This window comes from Equus przewalskii, chromosome 10, assembly GCF_037783145.1.
Source record: "Equus przewalskii isolate Varuska chromosome 10, EquPr2, whole genome shotgun sequence".
NCBI lineage: Eukaryota > Metazoa > Chordata > Mammalia > Perissodactyla > Equidae > Equus > Equus przewalskii.
Genome location: NC_091840.1, coordinates 7,483,702 through 7,501,494, shown reverse-complemented (window position 1 = coordinate 7,501,494; position 17,793 = coordinate 7,483,702). Strand labels below are relative to the sequence as shown.

Sequence of the window (17,793 nt, the reverse complement as noted above, 5' to 3'; positions counted from 1 at the left end):
AGGAGCTCTGGGGTGAGGCTCTAGCACCTGGATTGCGTGAAGCTTGCCCATGACCTGACGATCAGCCAGGCTTGGGACCATGGACCAGAGCAGTCATTCTCAAAGCGCGTTTGTTCCTGTGGGCTGCTGGTAGCCCCTGTCACATACCCTTTTGTTCCAAGCGACTGACCCCAGGAAGTTGGAGTGGGTATGGGAGGCAAAAGCCAGAACCAAGGGACCTCAGGTCTCCAAGTCGCCCCTTCTTCCTGTCAGGTCATGTGGTGGGATATCCGGAAGATGAGCGAGCCCACTGAGGTGGTGATCATGGACATCACCAAAAAGGAGCAGCTGGAAAATGCCTTGGGGGCCATCTCCCTGGAGTTCGAGTCTACTTTGGTGAGTGTCCTTTCCTCTCCCTTCCCGACTTCCATTGCCGGGGCAGCGGGAGCCAAGGACGGGCCGTGGCTAGTGTATCAGATGCTTATGGCCCCGGGGGCGCTGCTGCTTTCCTTGGGCGTCAGACTAAGCCAGGGAGGACCATCCAATCATGGTCGTCCTGGACCTGTGCCTTCTTTACAATGACTTTCCAGCAGGGGGCAGCAGAGCTTCTTGAGAAAGGAAACTGTGCTAATTCCCAGGAAGTCTTCGTTCGGCTAGTGTCTGGGCTGAACAGAAGGTAATCTTTCGGACAGGACAAGAATCCAGAAAAGCCTCATTCTATGGGAAGAGGCCTGCCCGGGACCAACATCAGGAGGCCAGACCCTGCCCCTGCCCCTGCCCCATGTAGGACCCTTTGTGGGTCACTTCACCTCCTGGGAAGAAGCAGGAGGCGTTGGAAAGGGAAATGAGACCAGAGTAGGCTCCTCGGAAAGCCAGAGCACAGGCATAATGAAGGCACTTAGTAACTGAGGAGGAACAGTAAAGAAATACCAAAGCAGTAATGTGAATGTGTCAGAGGAGGGAAGCTTCTAGAAGCAGCCAATGAAGACTCCCTCCAAAGCGGGGAAGCAACTTTCCCAGATGGCTCTTGGCTTGGGCTGCTTCCTGGCTTATGTCCCTCTGAGGCTCAGGCCTGGCTCCCCTTGGGTTGTCACTGGTTTGCCTCTGGGTCATGTGACATCATTCCTAGACCCTTGGGAGGTGCAGGTGCTCTGGCCTCACCTTGCCCCAGGAGTCCTCACCCAGAACTGGGGGATGCATGCTGGTGGGGTGAAGTGGGTGACAATTTAACTGACCCCAACCCTAGACATGGAGGTCGGGCTGGGGAGGACTCAAAAAAACATTCTGTTCTGGAATCAGGGATTTCTAGGCCAAGCGCTAGATGTAATGACCCTGTGGCCACTAGTCCCCACCTCCCCACAGTGTCACTGAGTGCAGACTGCGTGCTGGACACTCGTAACTGCCTTACACGATGAGCTTGTGTACTCATCCATGGCCATCTTGTGAGGTAATGTTATTATCCCTACTTTCCAGATCAACAAAATGAGTCTTAATGGAGTAAGTCACATGCTCTGGAACACAGTGAAGCTGGAGCTCCAGTGCAGGGCTCTGACCGGAAGGCCCAGGCTCGCCACCCCGACCCCACCGAGAAGTCTGAGGCTGGAGCCATGATGGGCCATCCGGATGCAGTTAGCCCATCTCCCTACCAGCTTGCAGGAGCCCTGCAGTTCATTACCTCCTTTTCTGGGCCTCTCAAGCTGTGTCTCCTCACTTTCCTTTGACCCTCAACTTGTAACCCATTTGTTTTTCTTTTTAATTGTGGTAAAAAAACACATAACATAAAATGTACCATCTTAACTATTTTTAAGTGTACAACTGAGTAGTGTTGAGTATATTCGCATTGCTGTGCAATGGATCTCCAGCTCTTTTTCATCTTGCAAGAATGAAACTGTAGCTATTCAACAACAATTCTCCATTTCTCTCCCTCTCCTTCAGCCCCTGGTGACTACTTTCCTGTTTCTATGATTTTTGACGACTCTAGGTACCTCATATAAGTGGAATCATGCAGTATTTGTCCTTTTGAGACTGGCTTATTTCGCTTAGCATAATGTCCTCAAGCTTCATCCACGTTGTAGCATGCGTCAGAATTTCCTTCCTTTTTAAGGCTGAATAATACTCCACTGTATATATACACCACATGTTGTTCATCCATTCATCTGTCAGTGGACACTTGGGTTGCTTCCACTTCTTAGCTATTGTGAATAAAGATGCTGTGAACACCCGGGTACAGGGCCCAGTTTTGCAGGGAGTAGCTGGAGGCTGGGGGGAGTTCTTCTAGATCCATGTTCTACATTATTCATTCAATCATTACTTCATCTGTCCTGACATTCAGGATCTTTATGGCAAAATGCCTGGTGGACACAACGATGCTACATGAAGAAAGTGATGACACTCTCCAGGGACTAGAAAGTCATGGAGGGCTTCATTAAGCATGGGGTCTTTGAGTCGGTTCTAAAGAAGGGTAGGATCTGATGAGGCTGGGATGAGTGGGGCAACTCCCCAGGAGTGCGTGGGGCACAGCCTGAGCAGAGGCTTAAACCGAGGTTCCTTCCAGCACCTTCAGACCCCACCCCCCCACCTCCTGCTCCTCCCCAGCAGACCGCTTGCCATGCCGGCTCAGCCCCATGCTGATGTTTCATGGAGCCTTCCACTCCTGTGTCGCTCCCTCTGCAGCCAACTAAGTTCATGGTGGGTACCGAGCAGGGCATCGTCATCTCCTGCAACCGCAAGGCCAAGACGTCGGCTGAGAAGATCGTGTGCACCTTCGCAGGCCACCATGGTCCCATCTATGCCCTCCAGAGAAATCCCTTCTACCCAAAGAACTTCTTGACCGTCGGCGACTGGACCGCCCGCATCTGGTCAGAAGACAGCCGGGAGTCGTCCATCATGTGGACCAAGTAAGGGAGGAGGTTGGGAATGGGAGGGATGGAGCCCTCCCCAGCCCACCCCGGGAGTACCCTGAGCTTCCATGTGTCCACCCAGAAAATGGAGAACGACACTCCTGCACAAACACCTGGGTTTATGCTAGGAAATGGCTCGATTCAGCCACTTCACAAAGGAATATGCTTCAAACCGCCAGGGTTAGTAGTAATAACAGCCATGGGTTAACTTGCTTAACCCTCAAGACAACCATAGGTAGCGTTGCTCTTCCCATCGCCTCATTGTGTTAGGAAGCTGAACTACGGGGAGGCAAAGCCACTTGCTGCTGGTCTTCCAGCTGGTGAGAAGGAGAGCCGGGGTTGAACCCAGGCAGCTTGGACTGAGCATCTGGGCCCCTCATCAGCACAGCCTGGTGGGTCTCCCCTCGTGTGAGGGGGCGGGGAGGGAGCTTGGGACAGAGCTGTGAGCACTAAAGTTAGAACAGAGAAGCTTTGGGTACTCGCCCACCCTGCCCAGAGAGAGGCCAGCGGGGTGCTGTGAGACTGAGACCCCTCAGGATGGTCCCTCTGCCCCTGACTGAGCCGGGGAGAGCCACGTCCCGCAGAGATGCCACAAAGCTGGCAGAACCAAGAGAGCAGACCGAGGCGTGGGGCTGGGGGCGGGTGCCCTATTAGCCTTTGTGTGTGTGAATCTGGGGCTCCTTTCCAGCTCATGCAATCAGACTCCTGCAATATTGATGCCACCGTGGACCCGAGCGGGCGTTTTCGGTTCCAGTGGTTCCCAAACCTAGTTGCATCGGGATCTCCTGGGAGGAGTTATGATTCTAAATCCAGATTCCAGGGCCCCAGCCGTGGAGTCCTGCTATATTGGATCTTGGGTTTGGCGCAGGAATGGGCATGTTGAGGAGCTCCCCCGGGCTTATGATTCAGCCAGTTTTGCTTTTGGAGCAGAAGTCTGGTCCAATGTCCCTGTTCTGCAGGGGTGGAAATGGAGGCCCAGAGGGCGGCGCTCTGTTCCAGGTCCCATAGCAAGTTAGAGGGCTTGATGCCACCAACCCAGGGTCCGGGTGGGCGTGGAGCCTTCCCAACCTCCTTGGATTCTGCAGGCGGCCAGGGTGTGTGCTCACGGAGACGGGAGCCTGGACATGAGCAGAGCCCGCCCTCTCCTTAGGCCTTTCTCCGGGCTCCTTCCTGGAGGGCGTTGGCGGGCCTGTGTCCTGTAGCCTGTGTGCCTCTCTCCCTCTCCTCCTGCATAGGATTGAACAGGTTTCACAAATAAAAATATAGGATGCCCAGTTAAACTTGAATTTCAGAAAAAACAAAGAGTGATTTTTTTTAAGTATGTCCCATGCAATGTTGAGGACACACTTACACTAAAAATTATTCATTGTTTGTCAAAAATCTCCAGATAGTTTCTTTTGCCTTGACAATTTCTCCCCCTGTGGCCTAGCTGTCCACACAATTAATTGCAAAGAAAGTTGGGAAATGTGGTCTCTGACTTGGCCACCACGGGGCCAGCTACAGCTGCATCGCTGCAGAATTTTTTTTTCAAATAGACATCATTACGTTTATTTTACTCACTCTTTTATTTTTTTTTTAGTGTTTGTGGTTTTTTTGAGGAAGACTAGCCCTCTTTTTGCTGAGGAAGACTGGCCCTGAGCTAGCATCCGTGCCCATCTTCCTCTACTTTATATGTGAGACGTCTGCCACAGCATGGCTTGATAAACAGTACACAGGTCCACACCCGGGATCCCAACTGGCGAACCCCAGGCCGCCAAAGCAGAACATGCGAACTTAAATGCTGCTCCACCGGGCCGGCCCTATACTCATTTTCTTTTTGAGAATTTTATGTTCTAAGGAGATAGTGGCATTAACAAAAAGATATATCAAAAGACATTCTTGAGAAGAAATTTCAGCTGCCAAGCACCATGCTCTGTTATGTATTTATTGCAATGTCGGTTTCCCACTACTGTCAGCCCCCCAACCTGGTCCATTTCCAGCTCCACCAATTGGCTGTATGAGAGGAAATCTAGGACTTATTCTCACATCTTTCTTGCTTCATCGTCTATATCCAAGTCCTGACAGTTTCATCTCATATATATGTATGAATATATAGTGTATATTGTGGTATAACTGACATGCAAGAAGCTGTCCATACTTGATGCATACAGCTCTGTGAGTTGGGCCTAAGTATACACCTGTGAAACCATCACCACCTTCGAGGCCATAAACATATCCATCACCTCCCTCCCACCTCCTTTATTATAATTATTAATTCGTGTGTGTCTGATGAGAACACAACACAAGATTTGCTCTCTTAGCAAATTTGAACTGTACAATACAATCTTGTTCACCATCGGCACCAGGTTGTACAGTGAGTAGATCTCCAGAACTTGCCTTGTATAACTGTTACTTTGTGCCCTTTGACCATCACCCGCCGTTGCTCCCTCCCCCCAGCCTCTGGCAACCTACTCTCTGCTGCTATGAGTTTGACTTTTTCAGATTTCACATATAAGTGAGATCATACAGTGTTTGTCTTTCTGGGTCTGTCTTATTTCACTTAGTATAATGTCCTCCAGCTTCATCCATGTTGTTGTAAATGTCGGGATCTCCTTGTTTAATGCTGAATAATATTCCATTGTTTGTATATACCAATTTTCCTTTTTTCTTCTTCTCTCCAAAGCCCCCTAGCACTTGGTTATATATTCTAGTTGTAGGTCGCTCTGGTTGTGCTACGTGGGATGCTGCCTTAGCATGGCCTGATGAGTGGTGCTAGGTCTGCGCCCAGGATACAAACCGGTGACACCCTGGGCTGCGCAAGCGGAGTGTGCAAACTTAACCACTCAGCCACTGGCCGGCCCCTGCATTTCCTTTATCCGTTCATCGTCCCTGGACATTTAGGTTGTTTCCGTAGCTTCGCTGTTGTGAATAATGCTACAGTGAACATGGGACTGCAGGGGTCTCTTCGAGATCCTATTTTCATTTCCTTTGGATAAATACCCAGAAGTAGAATTGCTGGATCATATGATAGTTCTATTTTTAATCGTTTGAGGAACCTCCATACCATTCTCCATAGTGGCTGCACCAATTTACATTCCCACCAATGGCGCACACGGGTTTCCCTTTCTCCACATCCTCGCCAACACTTGTTATCTTCTGTTTTTTTAATAACGGCTGTTCTAGCAGGCATGAGGTGCTATCTCATTATAGTTTTGATTTGTGTTTCCCTGAAGATTAGTGATGTTGAGCACCTTTTCATGTACCTGTCGCCCATTTGTACATCTTTGGAGAAACATCTGTTCAGGTCCTTTGCCCATTTTTCAATTGGGTTATTTGGGTTTTTGCTGTTGAATTACATGAGTTCTTATATATTTTGGATATTAACCCCTTATCAGATAGATGGTTTGCAAATGTTTTCTCCCATTCCATAGGTTGCCTTTTCATTTTGTCAACTGTTTCCTTTACTGGGCAGAAGCTTCTTATGTTGATGTGGTCCCACTTTCTTTTTGCTTCTGTTGCCTGTGCTTTTGGTGTCACACCCAATAATTCATTGCCAAGACCAACGTCAAGGAGCTTTTTCCCTCTGTTTTCTTCTAGGAGTCTTATGGTTTTAGGTGGTACATTTAAGTCTCTAATCCATTTTGAGTTGATGTGTGTATATGCTGTAAGCTAAGGGTCCAATTTCATCCTCCACTGCAGAAATCTTTGAAAATGTGGATTAAACCAAGTAGGAAGTTTAACTCTCTTCTAAGCTCAATTTTGTGAACTTTTCTGGGCGCATCCTTCCTCTGGCTCCTTTCAGTGAGTCCCACGCCTGGGGAACTGGGCCCAGATCCAGCAACAAGTGTCTGTTCCCTGGAGTGAGCTGTGGAGCAACTCCAGGGGCCAGCCCCAGGGGGGAACGTACCCAGAGCCCTTTAAAGCACATACCATGAGTGGTGGGTGGGTGAGGTTGGCATGGCTGGAAGTCAGACACAAGGAAACTGCCTACCTGGCAATGAGACCCTGGAGGAGCTGGGTGAGCAGGCTGTGGCACAGCAGCCTCTCTGTCCCTCCTGACCACAGCCGTCCCCGACTGGTGGCTCCCGGCTCCCCACAGGTACCACATGGCTTACCTCACCGATGGCGCCTGGAGCCCCGTAAGGCCGGCAGTTTTCTTTACCACCAAGATGGACGGGACCCTGGACATCTGGGACTTTGTGTTCAAGCACTGTGACCCCGCCCTCAGCCTGAAGGTCATGTCCACCTCCCCGTCCCCACATATCCAGGCTCTCAGGCCCTGATGGCTGCAGAATCCCCTGGGAGAAATTTAAAAAGGACAAAAAGCCGATGCCTGGCCTCTCCTCCCGCCAGGCCTGTTCCTTCAGAAGCCTGGGGAGCAGGCTCCTGGCAGCTGACCCTTCCAGCCCGAGCTAACGTTAGCGCATTAGCATAACCAGAGCCCAGACACTGGCCTGGCGGGGCTACGGGAGGACGGGGGGATTGGGAAACTGCAGGATGAATGTGGGCTGGACTGGAGGGGTGGGGTAAGGTGGGAGGTGAGGCTGGGGGCGAAGAGTCTTGACAGCCAATGTGAACTTCATCCTGCGGGGCCCGGGGAGTCACCCAGGGCATCTGAACGGCCGCTTGGCTAAGGCTTCCCGGAGGCCAGATCATCAGACAAAGGGTTCCTCTGCTTCTCTCTCCCCGCCCGGGTCTGGCTCACCCTCCAACAGGTGTGTGATGAGGCCCTCTTCTGCCTCCGGGTGCAGGACAACGGGGGTTTCATCGCCTGTGGCTCCAAGCTGGGGACAGCCACACTGCTGGAAGTGTCGCATGGGCTCTGCACGCTGCAGAGGAATGAGAAGAACATAGCATCTTCTGTGAGTGGCCAGTGCCAGGACGAGGGGCCCTCCACTGAGGTCTTGACCTGGCCCCATGGCAGGCCGGGCCAGTCAGAGAAGAAACTGTGGTCCCTCCTTCTCCCCTCCTGGGAAATGGGTGGACGTTTGGGGGAGGCAGCCTGGTGTCCTGAAATGGGCGCAGTAACTGGGTGTGAGGAGGTCTGAATCTGCCCTGGCTTAGCCACTACGTAGCAAGTGGCCCTGAGCAGGTCACTCTTCCCCTCCAGGCTTCATTTTTCGGCTGCAAATCAAAGTGGTTTGACTAGGTCTGTTTGTCTAGTTGCAAACAATATATTTTTTGCAGCAGAACCTGTCAAGGGAAGGCTTAAAGGAAAGCCAAAAGAGAGGACAGCCGGGATGGGGCTGTTCTAGGGGAGGGCGCGGGGGGCTGAGATCTGTCACCGCACCCATCCTGGCGGGCAGCCCTACCGTGGGGCTCGCTGAGGAGCTGAATCCCCTGGTGCCCAGAGCCTCCTGGCTCCTCCTGAGACTGTGGCCCCGCCACTGAGCTGCTCCTTCATGGGCCCACGGCCACCACGTTGCACAAGGCCAGATGGCGTTCTTCACGCTTCGTCTCTGTTCTTGGAACTCTTTGGAACTGCGTAACTGGGTGTCCCTGCTCCTGCCTTCCGACCCCTGTAGTTAGCCCTCCTTTCTCGCCATTAGCCCTGAGTACAGATCTCTTTGGGGGCCGTCTTGACTAAAGCCAGGAGACCCCAGCCTGGCCCCTGTGCTGGGAGCCGCTGGCCGCCCACCCTCTTCCCACGAGCCTCTCTGTGTACCCCCAGATATTTGAGCGCGAGACCCGGCGGGAGAAGATCCTGGAGGCAAGGCACCGAGAGATGAGGCTGAAGGAGAAAGGCAAAGCGGAGGGCAAGGACGACGACCTGAGGGAGGAGGAGACTGCCGTGAACCTGGAGGAGCTGGTCGCCAAAGCCGAGGAGGAGTTCTTTAACGTCATCTTCGCGGAGCTGAAGAAGAGGGAGACGGAAGCCTTGAAGAAGTCCAAGCCTGTAGGGGACTTGAGTCGGGGCCTGGGTGGCTGGGTGGGAGCCAGGGCGCCTGCGTTCTGCCTGCTTGCTGACCTTCTGGGTGATCTTGAGCAAGTAGCCTTCCCAGGTGGACTTCACCTGTCCATTTGGCAAGTGGGAGGAATTCCTCCCTTCCTCCAGAGGAATCCTGTCTTCAAACGGACTTCAGGCTCCTTGAGAATAGGAGGCATGCTCTCTGCTTCTTGGAATCCTCTCCCCACCCCAACAGGCTCCTTGAACATGTGTGTGCCGACTGAATGAGGATCCGGGCCAAGTGAGCTGTCAGATGAGCGAGCCCTGGGGCCCCTGGAGGAGGGGCTGTGAAATCCGCGGTGTGGAGGGCGTCCCGCTTACCCCGCCTGGTGTCAGGGGGTGATTTGTGCTGAGCTCATCCGTCCGTGGCCCCAGCTGTAAAGCGCTTTCTAGCTGTAACGCTGGGCTGGTCACTGCAGTTTGTGGCTCCTGAATTTTCATCTGGAGAATGAGGAGATGGAGCTATAAAGCTTCCAGGCCCTCTTCTGTCCCGGGGGACAGAGGAAGAAAAGGCATTGTTGTTCTGGGTCATCCCCTTTAGGGGCCCACAGATAAGATGCCAAGATGTGAACGAGTGAGAGAACCGCATGGAAGGGGAAGAACAAGCTCATGTACGCCAGCACCTACCCTTGTGAGCAGGACCTGCTACATAATTAGGCGCATGGCCCAGTGTAAAATGAAAACATGGCGCCCCTTGTCAAAAAGTATTGAGAAGTTGAGGACAATGACAGCAGAACCTGAAAGCAAGTGTGAGGCCCTTGTGTGCACAGGGCCCGTGTGAGCACACGGGGCGCCCGCCAGGACACCGGCCCTGCATGCACATCCGTGTGGCGCATTCTCAGGCACTAGTGAGTGGGCATGGTGACGGAAGATGGGTGGGCACGTGGAGAAGATCATCGGTTCCATCTTGTGTCTCCCTCCCACTGCGGGCAGGGACAGGCTGTGATTCCTCCCAGAAGTGCTTGGATGGGAGCGGCTCTGTTCTCATGCTCTCTGTGTGACACAAGCGGGACAGAGAGCGCCCTCCATTGATGGCGGAGGCGAGACTGGAGGCCTGGCTTGGACCCACAGCACGGCTCATCCCCCCACACACTGGGCCCTCCGGCCTCCAGGGGGCGATGCCAGCATCAACCACCTTCCACCGGGCACTGCACTGACAGATGCTGCGCTTGGCGCTGGAGGTCCCAAAATGTGCTCATCACAGCAGCCTGAATGCGTTAGATGAACCCTAGCCTCAGACGGGTTCAGGGTCACAGAACTGGCCCCTCCCTCTCTGCCAGCCACACAGTTCCTGCCTCTCTCCTCGTTTTCTGCAGTTGGCCAGAAGTTCTGGGGTCGGAGCTGAGAAAACAGTGCTGGGGCCTTACACCCATCATTTCCCATGCCGGCCACAGCCCTGTGGGGAATCATGTCCACCCTACAGAGGAGGGCACCAAGGAGGCCCAGGAGGAGCTCACCCGAGGTCACCCAGTCAGCAAGCGGCAGTGGCAGGACTGATACCCGGGTCTGGGGGACGCCCAGGGCCGTGCCCGCTGTCTGCACCCGCTGGCTCCGAGCACCCGCTAGGCCCTCACGGCCATGGCGCTGGCTGCACAGTCTTCTGGGCGCCCAGCAGTCCAGGCCTCAGCCTGTTAGCTATTTTTGGTTTCGGGGGTTAATTTCCTGGGGTGCAGGGGAGGCCTGTCCCCTCCAACAGTTCTGCGCTGTCTTTTCTTGGCAGAAACAACCGAGTCTGGAGATAGACCAGGACCAGGAGCAGGACCAGGAAGTGGAGGGAGAGGACGAAGGGGAGGAAGAAAGAGACGATGAGGAGACTCCGGCCTAGCAGGTCAGCCCCGCCTGCAGCCCCACTCGCCCGTGCGCCTCGGTTTCCCACCTCTTGGCGCTGCCCTGGTTTTACGAGCGGGGGCAGAGAGGGGGGGCAGAGAGGGGTAGCACGGGGGCCCTGACCCAGCCCCCAGGCGGCACAGATCACTGGCCTAACAGACTCACTGAGACGAGTCCCCAGCGACCCCTTGGAGGGAGAGAAGGGACAGGGCTCTTCCCTGAGCTGGTGTCCCTCGTCTCAGCCACCCAGGCGCACCCTGGGCACACCCTGGCCAACTCAGTCCCACCCAGCCTTTCAGCCTGGCCCTGCATGGGCCCTTGGGTTCAGCTTCTCAAGAGCTTTCCCAACAATCATTTTCTCTCACAAGCTTGCAAAGCCTCGACTAGGCTCGCCACAGCCACGGTGGGGCCCCCGGAAGGCCCTGTGGTTGGGGGGAGGGGCTCCTCCTCCTCCCTCACTGACCCTCCCACCCACTTATAACTCGGCATCAGAAAGTCTGTCCACTTGTGAAATTTCTTGCCAAGTAACTCCTCCGGGCATGTTACCTCCGGGGGTGAGTGTAGATGGATGAGCCGAGCTTGCTTATTCTTGTGCGCTGCAAGCTTTCTATTACCTTAATCCTTGTAAAATTAAATTAAAGATAACAGTGCCAACAGTTGCTGCTTACTGTGCATCCTGCGCTGAGAGCTCTTCATGTTGTCTCATGTAATTCTTTTCAAAAGTCCCTGGAAAGTCTGCGCTCCGACTGTCCCCACTCTACAGAGGAAGAGACAGGTTTGGGAGACGTGGGGGGACTTGCCCACGTCACAGAGCTAGAGAAGGGCAGAGCGGGACGAGAGCCCAGAAAGCTCATTCCTGCCCCTGCACAGCAGTCGACGGTGGGCTGGGCACCGTGCAGGGCCCGCGGGGGCTCCAGGATGGGCAGTGGGCTGCCCTGAAGCCACAGAACAACAGAGGACTCGGTGACCATTGCCAGGAACGTCGGTAGGACGAGAAGGCACCTCAGAGCCAGCTTTGCACCAGGAGAAGTCCGCCGATCACCGTTCATTCTGTGGGTGTCAGTGTTCCTGACAGGGACCCAAAGTGCCCTTTTACAAAATGCTCGTGTTAAGAATCTTAGTGAGCAGGGGCCGGCCCCGTGGCCGAGTGGTTAGGTTCATGCGCTCCGATGCCGCAGCCAGAGTTTCACCGGCTCGGATCCTGGGCACAGACATGGCACCGCTCGTCAGGCCACGCAGAGGTGGCATCCCACATGCCACAACTAGAAGGACCCACAACTAAAAATATACAACTATGTACTGGGGGGATCTGGGGACAAAAAGCAGAAAGAAAAAAAAAAGAAAGATTGGCAGCAGTTGTTAACTCAGGTGCCAATCTTTAAAAAATAATTGATTAATTTAAAAAAAAAAGAATCTTATTGGGGAGGAACCCAGGGCCAGCTACCCCTTGTGCCCAAAGGGAAAAAAAAAACATTGAGTTGCCACTGTGGCTAGACTTTGATAAAATAATCATGGCGGGTCACATTTATTGAGTGCTTGATCGTCTCAATACCCCCAGAAGGAATGCTGTCACCATCTTTAATCCCTGAGTTCTGGATGTGCCAGGCGAGGCCCAGAGAGAGGGAGTAAGTTGCCTGAATCTCCTGGGAGCGAGTCGCAGAGCCGGACCTCGGCCCACCCTCCCAGCCCTAGAGCTTCCATACGCAGGCCACTGCCAGGTGTCCCAGGAAGAGGAGTGGACCAGCCGGACCTCCGCTCCCTGCCCCGTGTTGCCACCCAGGCAGAGGATGCCCACACATCACACATCCTGCTCTGTACCATCTCCCGTGATCGGCCCCTCACTGTGCGAGGACACAGGGGGCCGTGGAGCTGCCCAGGGAGCAGTGGTTTCAACTGGGGGCGATTTCTGCCCCTGATACAGGACACTTGGCCATGTCTGGGGACATTTTGGATTGACATAACTGGTTGGAGGGTACTACTGGCATCCAGTGGGTAGAGGCCAGGGCTGCTGCTGACCAGGACAGGCCCCACTACAAACAATGATCCAGCCCAAAACATTGATCGTGCCAAGGCCGAGAAACCTGACTTAGAAAATCTCTCCAAATGAAATGTCTCAGGAGGAAATCATAGCTCCCTGTTGCATTAGTGCAGGCACACTGACGGGCCCCTTGGTGAGCTCCTGGGACGATGAGCTCCAAGGGAGAATGTTCTGTTGCTGCACCAGAATTTTGGCCTTTGGCTCGTGCTTGCAAAGGTAGGCCACTGCTGGGGCCTGCAAACCCTTCGCTATGGGTACAGAGAGCGCCACTGTGCCAGGATGGCATTTGAGGAATGGGCGTGGGAGAGGAGAGGAGGGCCCTGCAGACATCGCTGGGCAAAGGGGGTGTGAGCTCTGTGGCTGTGATGCCCTTGCTGCCCATCCTCACGGCCGTGACCTTCACCCCCTCATCCACCAGCCTCACTGGGAACCTGTTGCTTAGTCTTTCTAAGGGGAGCAAAACAAAACCACGATGCAGACCACCCATGGGAGAACCAGAGGCCGCTGGAAAACCCTGGCACTGGAGGCGTGGAATGCAGAACGTGGAATGCCGATGGCGGGCCTGGGTGCGGGGACACATCCAAGCAGGGTCGGAAAGTGGCAGGAGCAGCGGCCGAACCCAACCGTCCACCGCACAGTTAGGTCCCTCCTGACGGTGCACACCTGGGGGAGGGTGTACTGCTTCTCTTGAACCTGTTCTGCTCAGCTGATTTGACGGACAAACGTGCCTCTTAACTGACAATGCTTCAGCTTGCAGCCGTCACAGCCCAGTGGGCTCCCACAGGAATCACTGTCCCACATTCCCTTCTGCGGGGCAGCTGGGTGCAGTCCAGGGCAGGACTCTGAAGAAGGACCCTCTTGCCCTTTGTTAGAAACAAAGTAAAGTGCACCCAGGGGCAAAATAAAGAGGCCCCCGGAATGACACTGACCCCCAGGGGGAGGCAACACAGTCTGGTTGCACACACAGTCAGATCAGCACCCCCTTTCGGCTCTTCCCTGGCTCCCAGAACCAGAGACCCAGGAGCCAGCACCCTGTGCGCCAAGGGCCTGCGGGATGAAGCTGAGGATGGTGGACAGAGGCAGGGTTTTCTGGAGCTTACAGGCAGGTGAAAGGGTCTGGCTTGAAGTCTGCACCCAGCTCAGGCGCTTGCCATCTGGGTAACGTTGCCCTCACTCAGCGCTGTGCCAGGGACTGGCCACAGAGCGGTGAATAAGCCAGACAGACTCTACTCTCCCAGAGCTTGTCAGCTAATTCGAGAGACAGAGAGCTGACAAATACGCAGACACAGAATGACGGTTGTACAAAGTGACACCTTAAGGGAACGTACAGGGTGCTATGAGAGGGATAATAGGAGGGACTAACTTACACTCTAGTGGAGAGGGAGCTGTCAGGGAGCCCTCGGTGAGAAAATGACAATGAGCGGAGACCCAGAATGAGTAGGAGGCAGCCAGGTGGGGTGTGTGCACGCGCGTGTGCATCTGTGAGCACGTGTATGCACACCTGTGATTATGGGGATGGACAGTGGAGAGGGCGCCCCAGGCAGAGGAGAGAAGTCGCCTGGTGCTGCTCCGTTTGGCCAACTGGGAGAAGTCGAGGTGGTGGAAGGCTGGGGAGACGGGAAGGAGCCTGGAGAACACTCAGGGCCAGGCGGGCAGGGCCCTGAAGGTCCCCTTGAGGATTTTGACCTTTCTCCTGAGATCACTGAGAAGCAGAGGAGTGGCATGACAAGATCTGTATTTTTACAACATCCCCAGACCACTCGAGGATGACGGCCCGGAGGGAAGCCGCACAGAGCCTGGCTGGGAGGACATCGGGGTGTGGGGCGAGAGAAGATGGCAGCTTGGAGCTGGGCAACGGCCACAGGTTACTCACCTTTCTGCACCTCTCTTAACCTACGTCGGGGGATTACTTAGGGGAGTAAATGAAATAACGCATGACACCACCACAACTGGGTTCAAAGTGAATGCTCAGTCAGGGTGTATTACCTCCCTCACGGAGAAGCTTCTGGTAGCCATCCAAGACAGCCTTCACCACAGGCAGCAAGTTCTGGGTTAGTCAGAAGAGCTACGAGGATGATATGTGAACTGGTTTCTCAGGAGCCCTTCAGCATCTGAACCCCAAACCTGGAAGAGGATGCTGAGGCTTCTTTTTTTTTTTTTTTTTTTTTGGTGAGGAAGATTGTCCCTGAGCTAACGTCTCTGCCAATCTTCCTCTATTTTGCATGTGGGAGGCCGCCACAGCATGGCTTGATGAGTGGTATGTAGGTCCATGCTCAGGCTGCTGCCAAAGCAGAGCCTGTGAACTTAACCACTAGGCCACTGGGCCGTCCCCCTGCTGGGGCTTCTTAAGAGAAAAATCTTCAATGGATGCTTTGTTTCCCAATTACTCTCATTTCAACTCCCAAGCTATAAAGCAGCCATGTCCAGCTTACCAATGGGGACTGGAGGGGGACGTGGGGTACACCGGGGGGGGACATGACTTTGGTCCTTTGGGCCCTAGAGGGTCACAGGGCTTTAGAAAGTGCTCAGGGCTCATTGAAACCAGTAGGTTCCAACCGCAGGTGGGTTTGGAGGGAGATGAGAACATCACGTACCTCTGACTGGAAATATCCTCGCACCGTGGGAATAACGGTCACTGATGATGTCAACTCTCAGGAGAGCAGCAGTGGCCTTTTCATTAAGTAAGGGAGCTTTCGCCTGCTGGAAACTTCAGATAAATGAATGAAGACCTCGAGGAACTCAGAAGGGATGCGTAAGATGAGTTTTGAAGGCGTTAGCCAGACAAATAGCAGAAGGTGGACCTCCGGGGGTCGGGGCCAGAGCAGCGGGGAGGAGAGGAAGGGCCAAAGGTGAGATCGAGAAGGCCGGGACTCCAGGCCAGTGGGCCAGGGGCGGACTCCACACGGAAGGCAGTCGGGAACCATGGCAAGTGAGGGAACAAGGCCGATCTGTCTTTTAGAGCGATGATGAGTGGAACTGGCAGGTAGACTATGCAGGCTGCTATGGCCATCCAGATGGGACACTGCGGGGTCTCAGCCTGTGGGCAGTGGCAGCGGGGATGCAGAGGAGGGACAGAGCAATGGGATTGGATGAGCGATCAGATTCCGGGGCGGTACTAGTATGTAGGGGGACGTATTGAGCACTCACCAAGTGAGTCCCGGGTCCCCACCCTCCTGGGGTTTCCTTTGATGGCCCTTTAAGGGCATAAGAAGAGTTTTGTGGAGGAGAGGAGGGCTCTGAGGGAAATCTGACGGAAGTTGGAAGCGGTGTACCAGGCAGAGGGACCAGCCTGAGCAAAGGCCAGAAAGTAGGAGCCAGCAGCCGTGCGCATTGGGGAACAAACAAGGAGCCTGAGTCTGCAGAGCGAGCAGGCAGGTGCGAGAGGAGACGAGGCTGGGCAGGGGCTGAAAGGAGGTGGTGAAAAGAGAAAAGAAAAGCGAGGTATCTGCTTTCACTTCCATGTGGGAGCCTCCCCTTTGAGGCAGGGAGCCTGGCAAGAAGCTGTGGTGTTGCCCTGATGAGAAAGATAACAGGTGGAGCCGGGGATGTGGCCAGGAGCGGACAATGAGGAGAAACACTTACAGAAGTGGAACCTCCAGGACGTGAATGCAGAAGAGGAGAGGAAAGAGGAATTCAAAAATCCCTTAGAGGGCAGTGGGGTCATCGAGCAAAACACAGAAGGGAAGCGGAGGGAATGTTGGAGAATAGGACGACTTTGCGAGGAGTCTCCAAGGAAGATGGGCTGGGCCCTCCTGCTTAGAGCTTCTCTTGTTTCACCGCCATCGTCCATCCTGGGTGGGATTTACGCACGTGGAGGAACAGAAAAGAGAGAGAAAAACACCTATAGTCCGATTGACCAGGGGCCTCCTGTGGCTGATCCAAATAGATGAGATTCAGGGTCTGCACGTAAGCCGGGAGGGCGATTTCTATCCAAATGACACATCTTCAGACTCACTTGAATCTCGTGCAGCACTGGCCAGCCTGGGTGTGCAGCCTGGCGGGCAGCCCGGGCTGGAGAACAGGACAGAGCCCTGGGAAGCCTGCAGGAGTGTTTGGTTTCCAGCAAGCTTCGCTTGGTTTATCTATTTATCAAATCCAAGGCCGCGGGCGGCTTCCTGCCGCTGTTCATTAATAACTATACCGAACACAGGCTCCTCGGAGGCAACCGGGGAAGCCCGTCCCAGGGCACAGGCTGGCAGCGTGCTGCGCCTCTGGATGTGTGCCAGGCCGTCTGAGAAACCCCGGGGGGAGGAGCGGCTCCTCCTTACCCAGCTCCTTCCATGGGCCGTGAACCCCACTGGGGTCCCCTCGCCCAGTCTTTGCAGGGGGGCTGCCTAGCTCAGCTTCAGCAGGGGCAAGAGAAGACAAGCAGGGTGGACCATCAGAGGCAGGCGGAGCTGCACCATCACCCAGGAAACTGAGGCCCAGAGGGGACAGGAAACACCTGCGCCAGGCGGTTTGGGAAGTTGGATGCAGAGCTGGGACTGGAATCCTGTTTTCTGGGGGCCTCCTGGGGCAGGGAATCTTTCCCCTGTGCTCCGAGTGTGTAACTGCGTTATCACCCACAGTGGAGACTGCAGCCTTTGACCTATGCTTTCTTGCACTGTATTGTGGCTCTTCCAGCAGGCAGGGAGCCAGGAGGGCACACAGACCCAACCATCTTGACCTAGATTCTGGGTTCACCGAGAGGGCCTTGTTTACAGTGGAGTACACTGACCCGGCTCTTCCGTGACACACCCCCAGTAATATATAGATGCTCCCCTGCACCACTGAGCTGGGCAGCCTGGGCAAAGGGACAGCTCTTTACCCCTCTGTCATTGGGCAATGGGTGAAGACACCACGCCAGAGACACCAGCCACAGCCACGATGCACGCAGCGCCCATAGAAACACACGGCAGCCAGCCGCCGCCCTGGAGACGCCGAGGGTCAGACAGACAGACAGGCAGGCAGCAGATGCGCGAGGCCCTAGGGGCAGGGAGAGCTTCTGTCCAGCGAGCCGCGCGGCCGGCCGGGCGCCCCCTGCAGGGCCGTGGGAGAGGGGGCCGGGCCGCGAGCCGGGGCGCGGGGAGGCGCCGAGAGCTGCCAAACGGACGCGGCGGCGCCGGGGGACGCAGGGCCGCGCC

General features: G+C 54.8%; 1 protein-coding gene across 8 annotated transcripts in view; it reads left to right on the top strand.

Annotated features, from left to right (window-relative positions):
• The window catches only part of DNAI2 (dynein axonemal intermediate chain 2), a 31,611-nt gene extending 20,323 nt beyond the window's left edge, over nt 1–11,288 (top strand). For 4 of the 8 annotated variants that reach the window (XM_070560086.1, XM_008513169.2, XM_070560088.1 and 1 more), the window contains exons 8-13: nt 253–375; nt 2,653–2,876; nt 6,958–7,093; nt 7,610–7,720; nt 8,530–8,754; nt 10,526–11,288. In XM_070560086.1, the coding sequence (XP_070416187.1) occupies nt 253–375; nt 2,653–2,876; nt 6,958–7,093; nt 7,610–7,720; nt 8,530–8,754; nt 10,526–10,630 (924 nt within the window). In that variant the 3' untranslated portion in view covers nt 10,631–11,288. Of the gene's footprint in view, nt 1–252; nt 376–2,652; nt 2,877–6,957; nt 7,094–7,573; nt 7,721–8,529; nt 8,755–10,525 lie in introns of all 8 variants that reach the window. The other 4 variants (XM_008513167.2, XM_070560084.1, XM_008513166.2 and 1 more) reach the window with 1 other exon arrangement.
• The last annotated feature ends 6,505 nt before the right edge of the window (nt 11,289–17,793 follow it).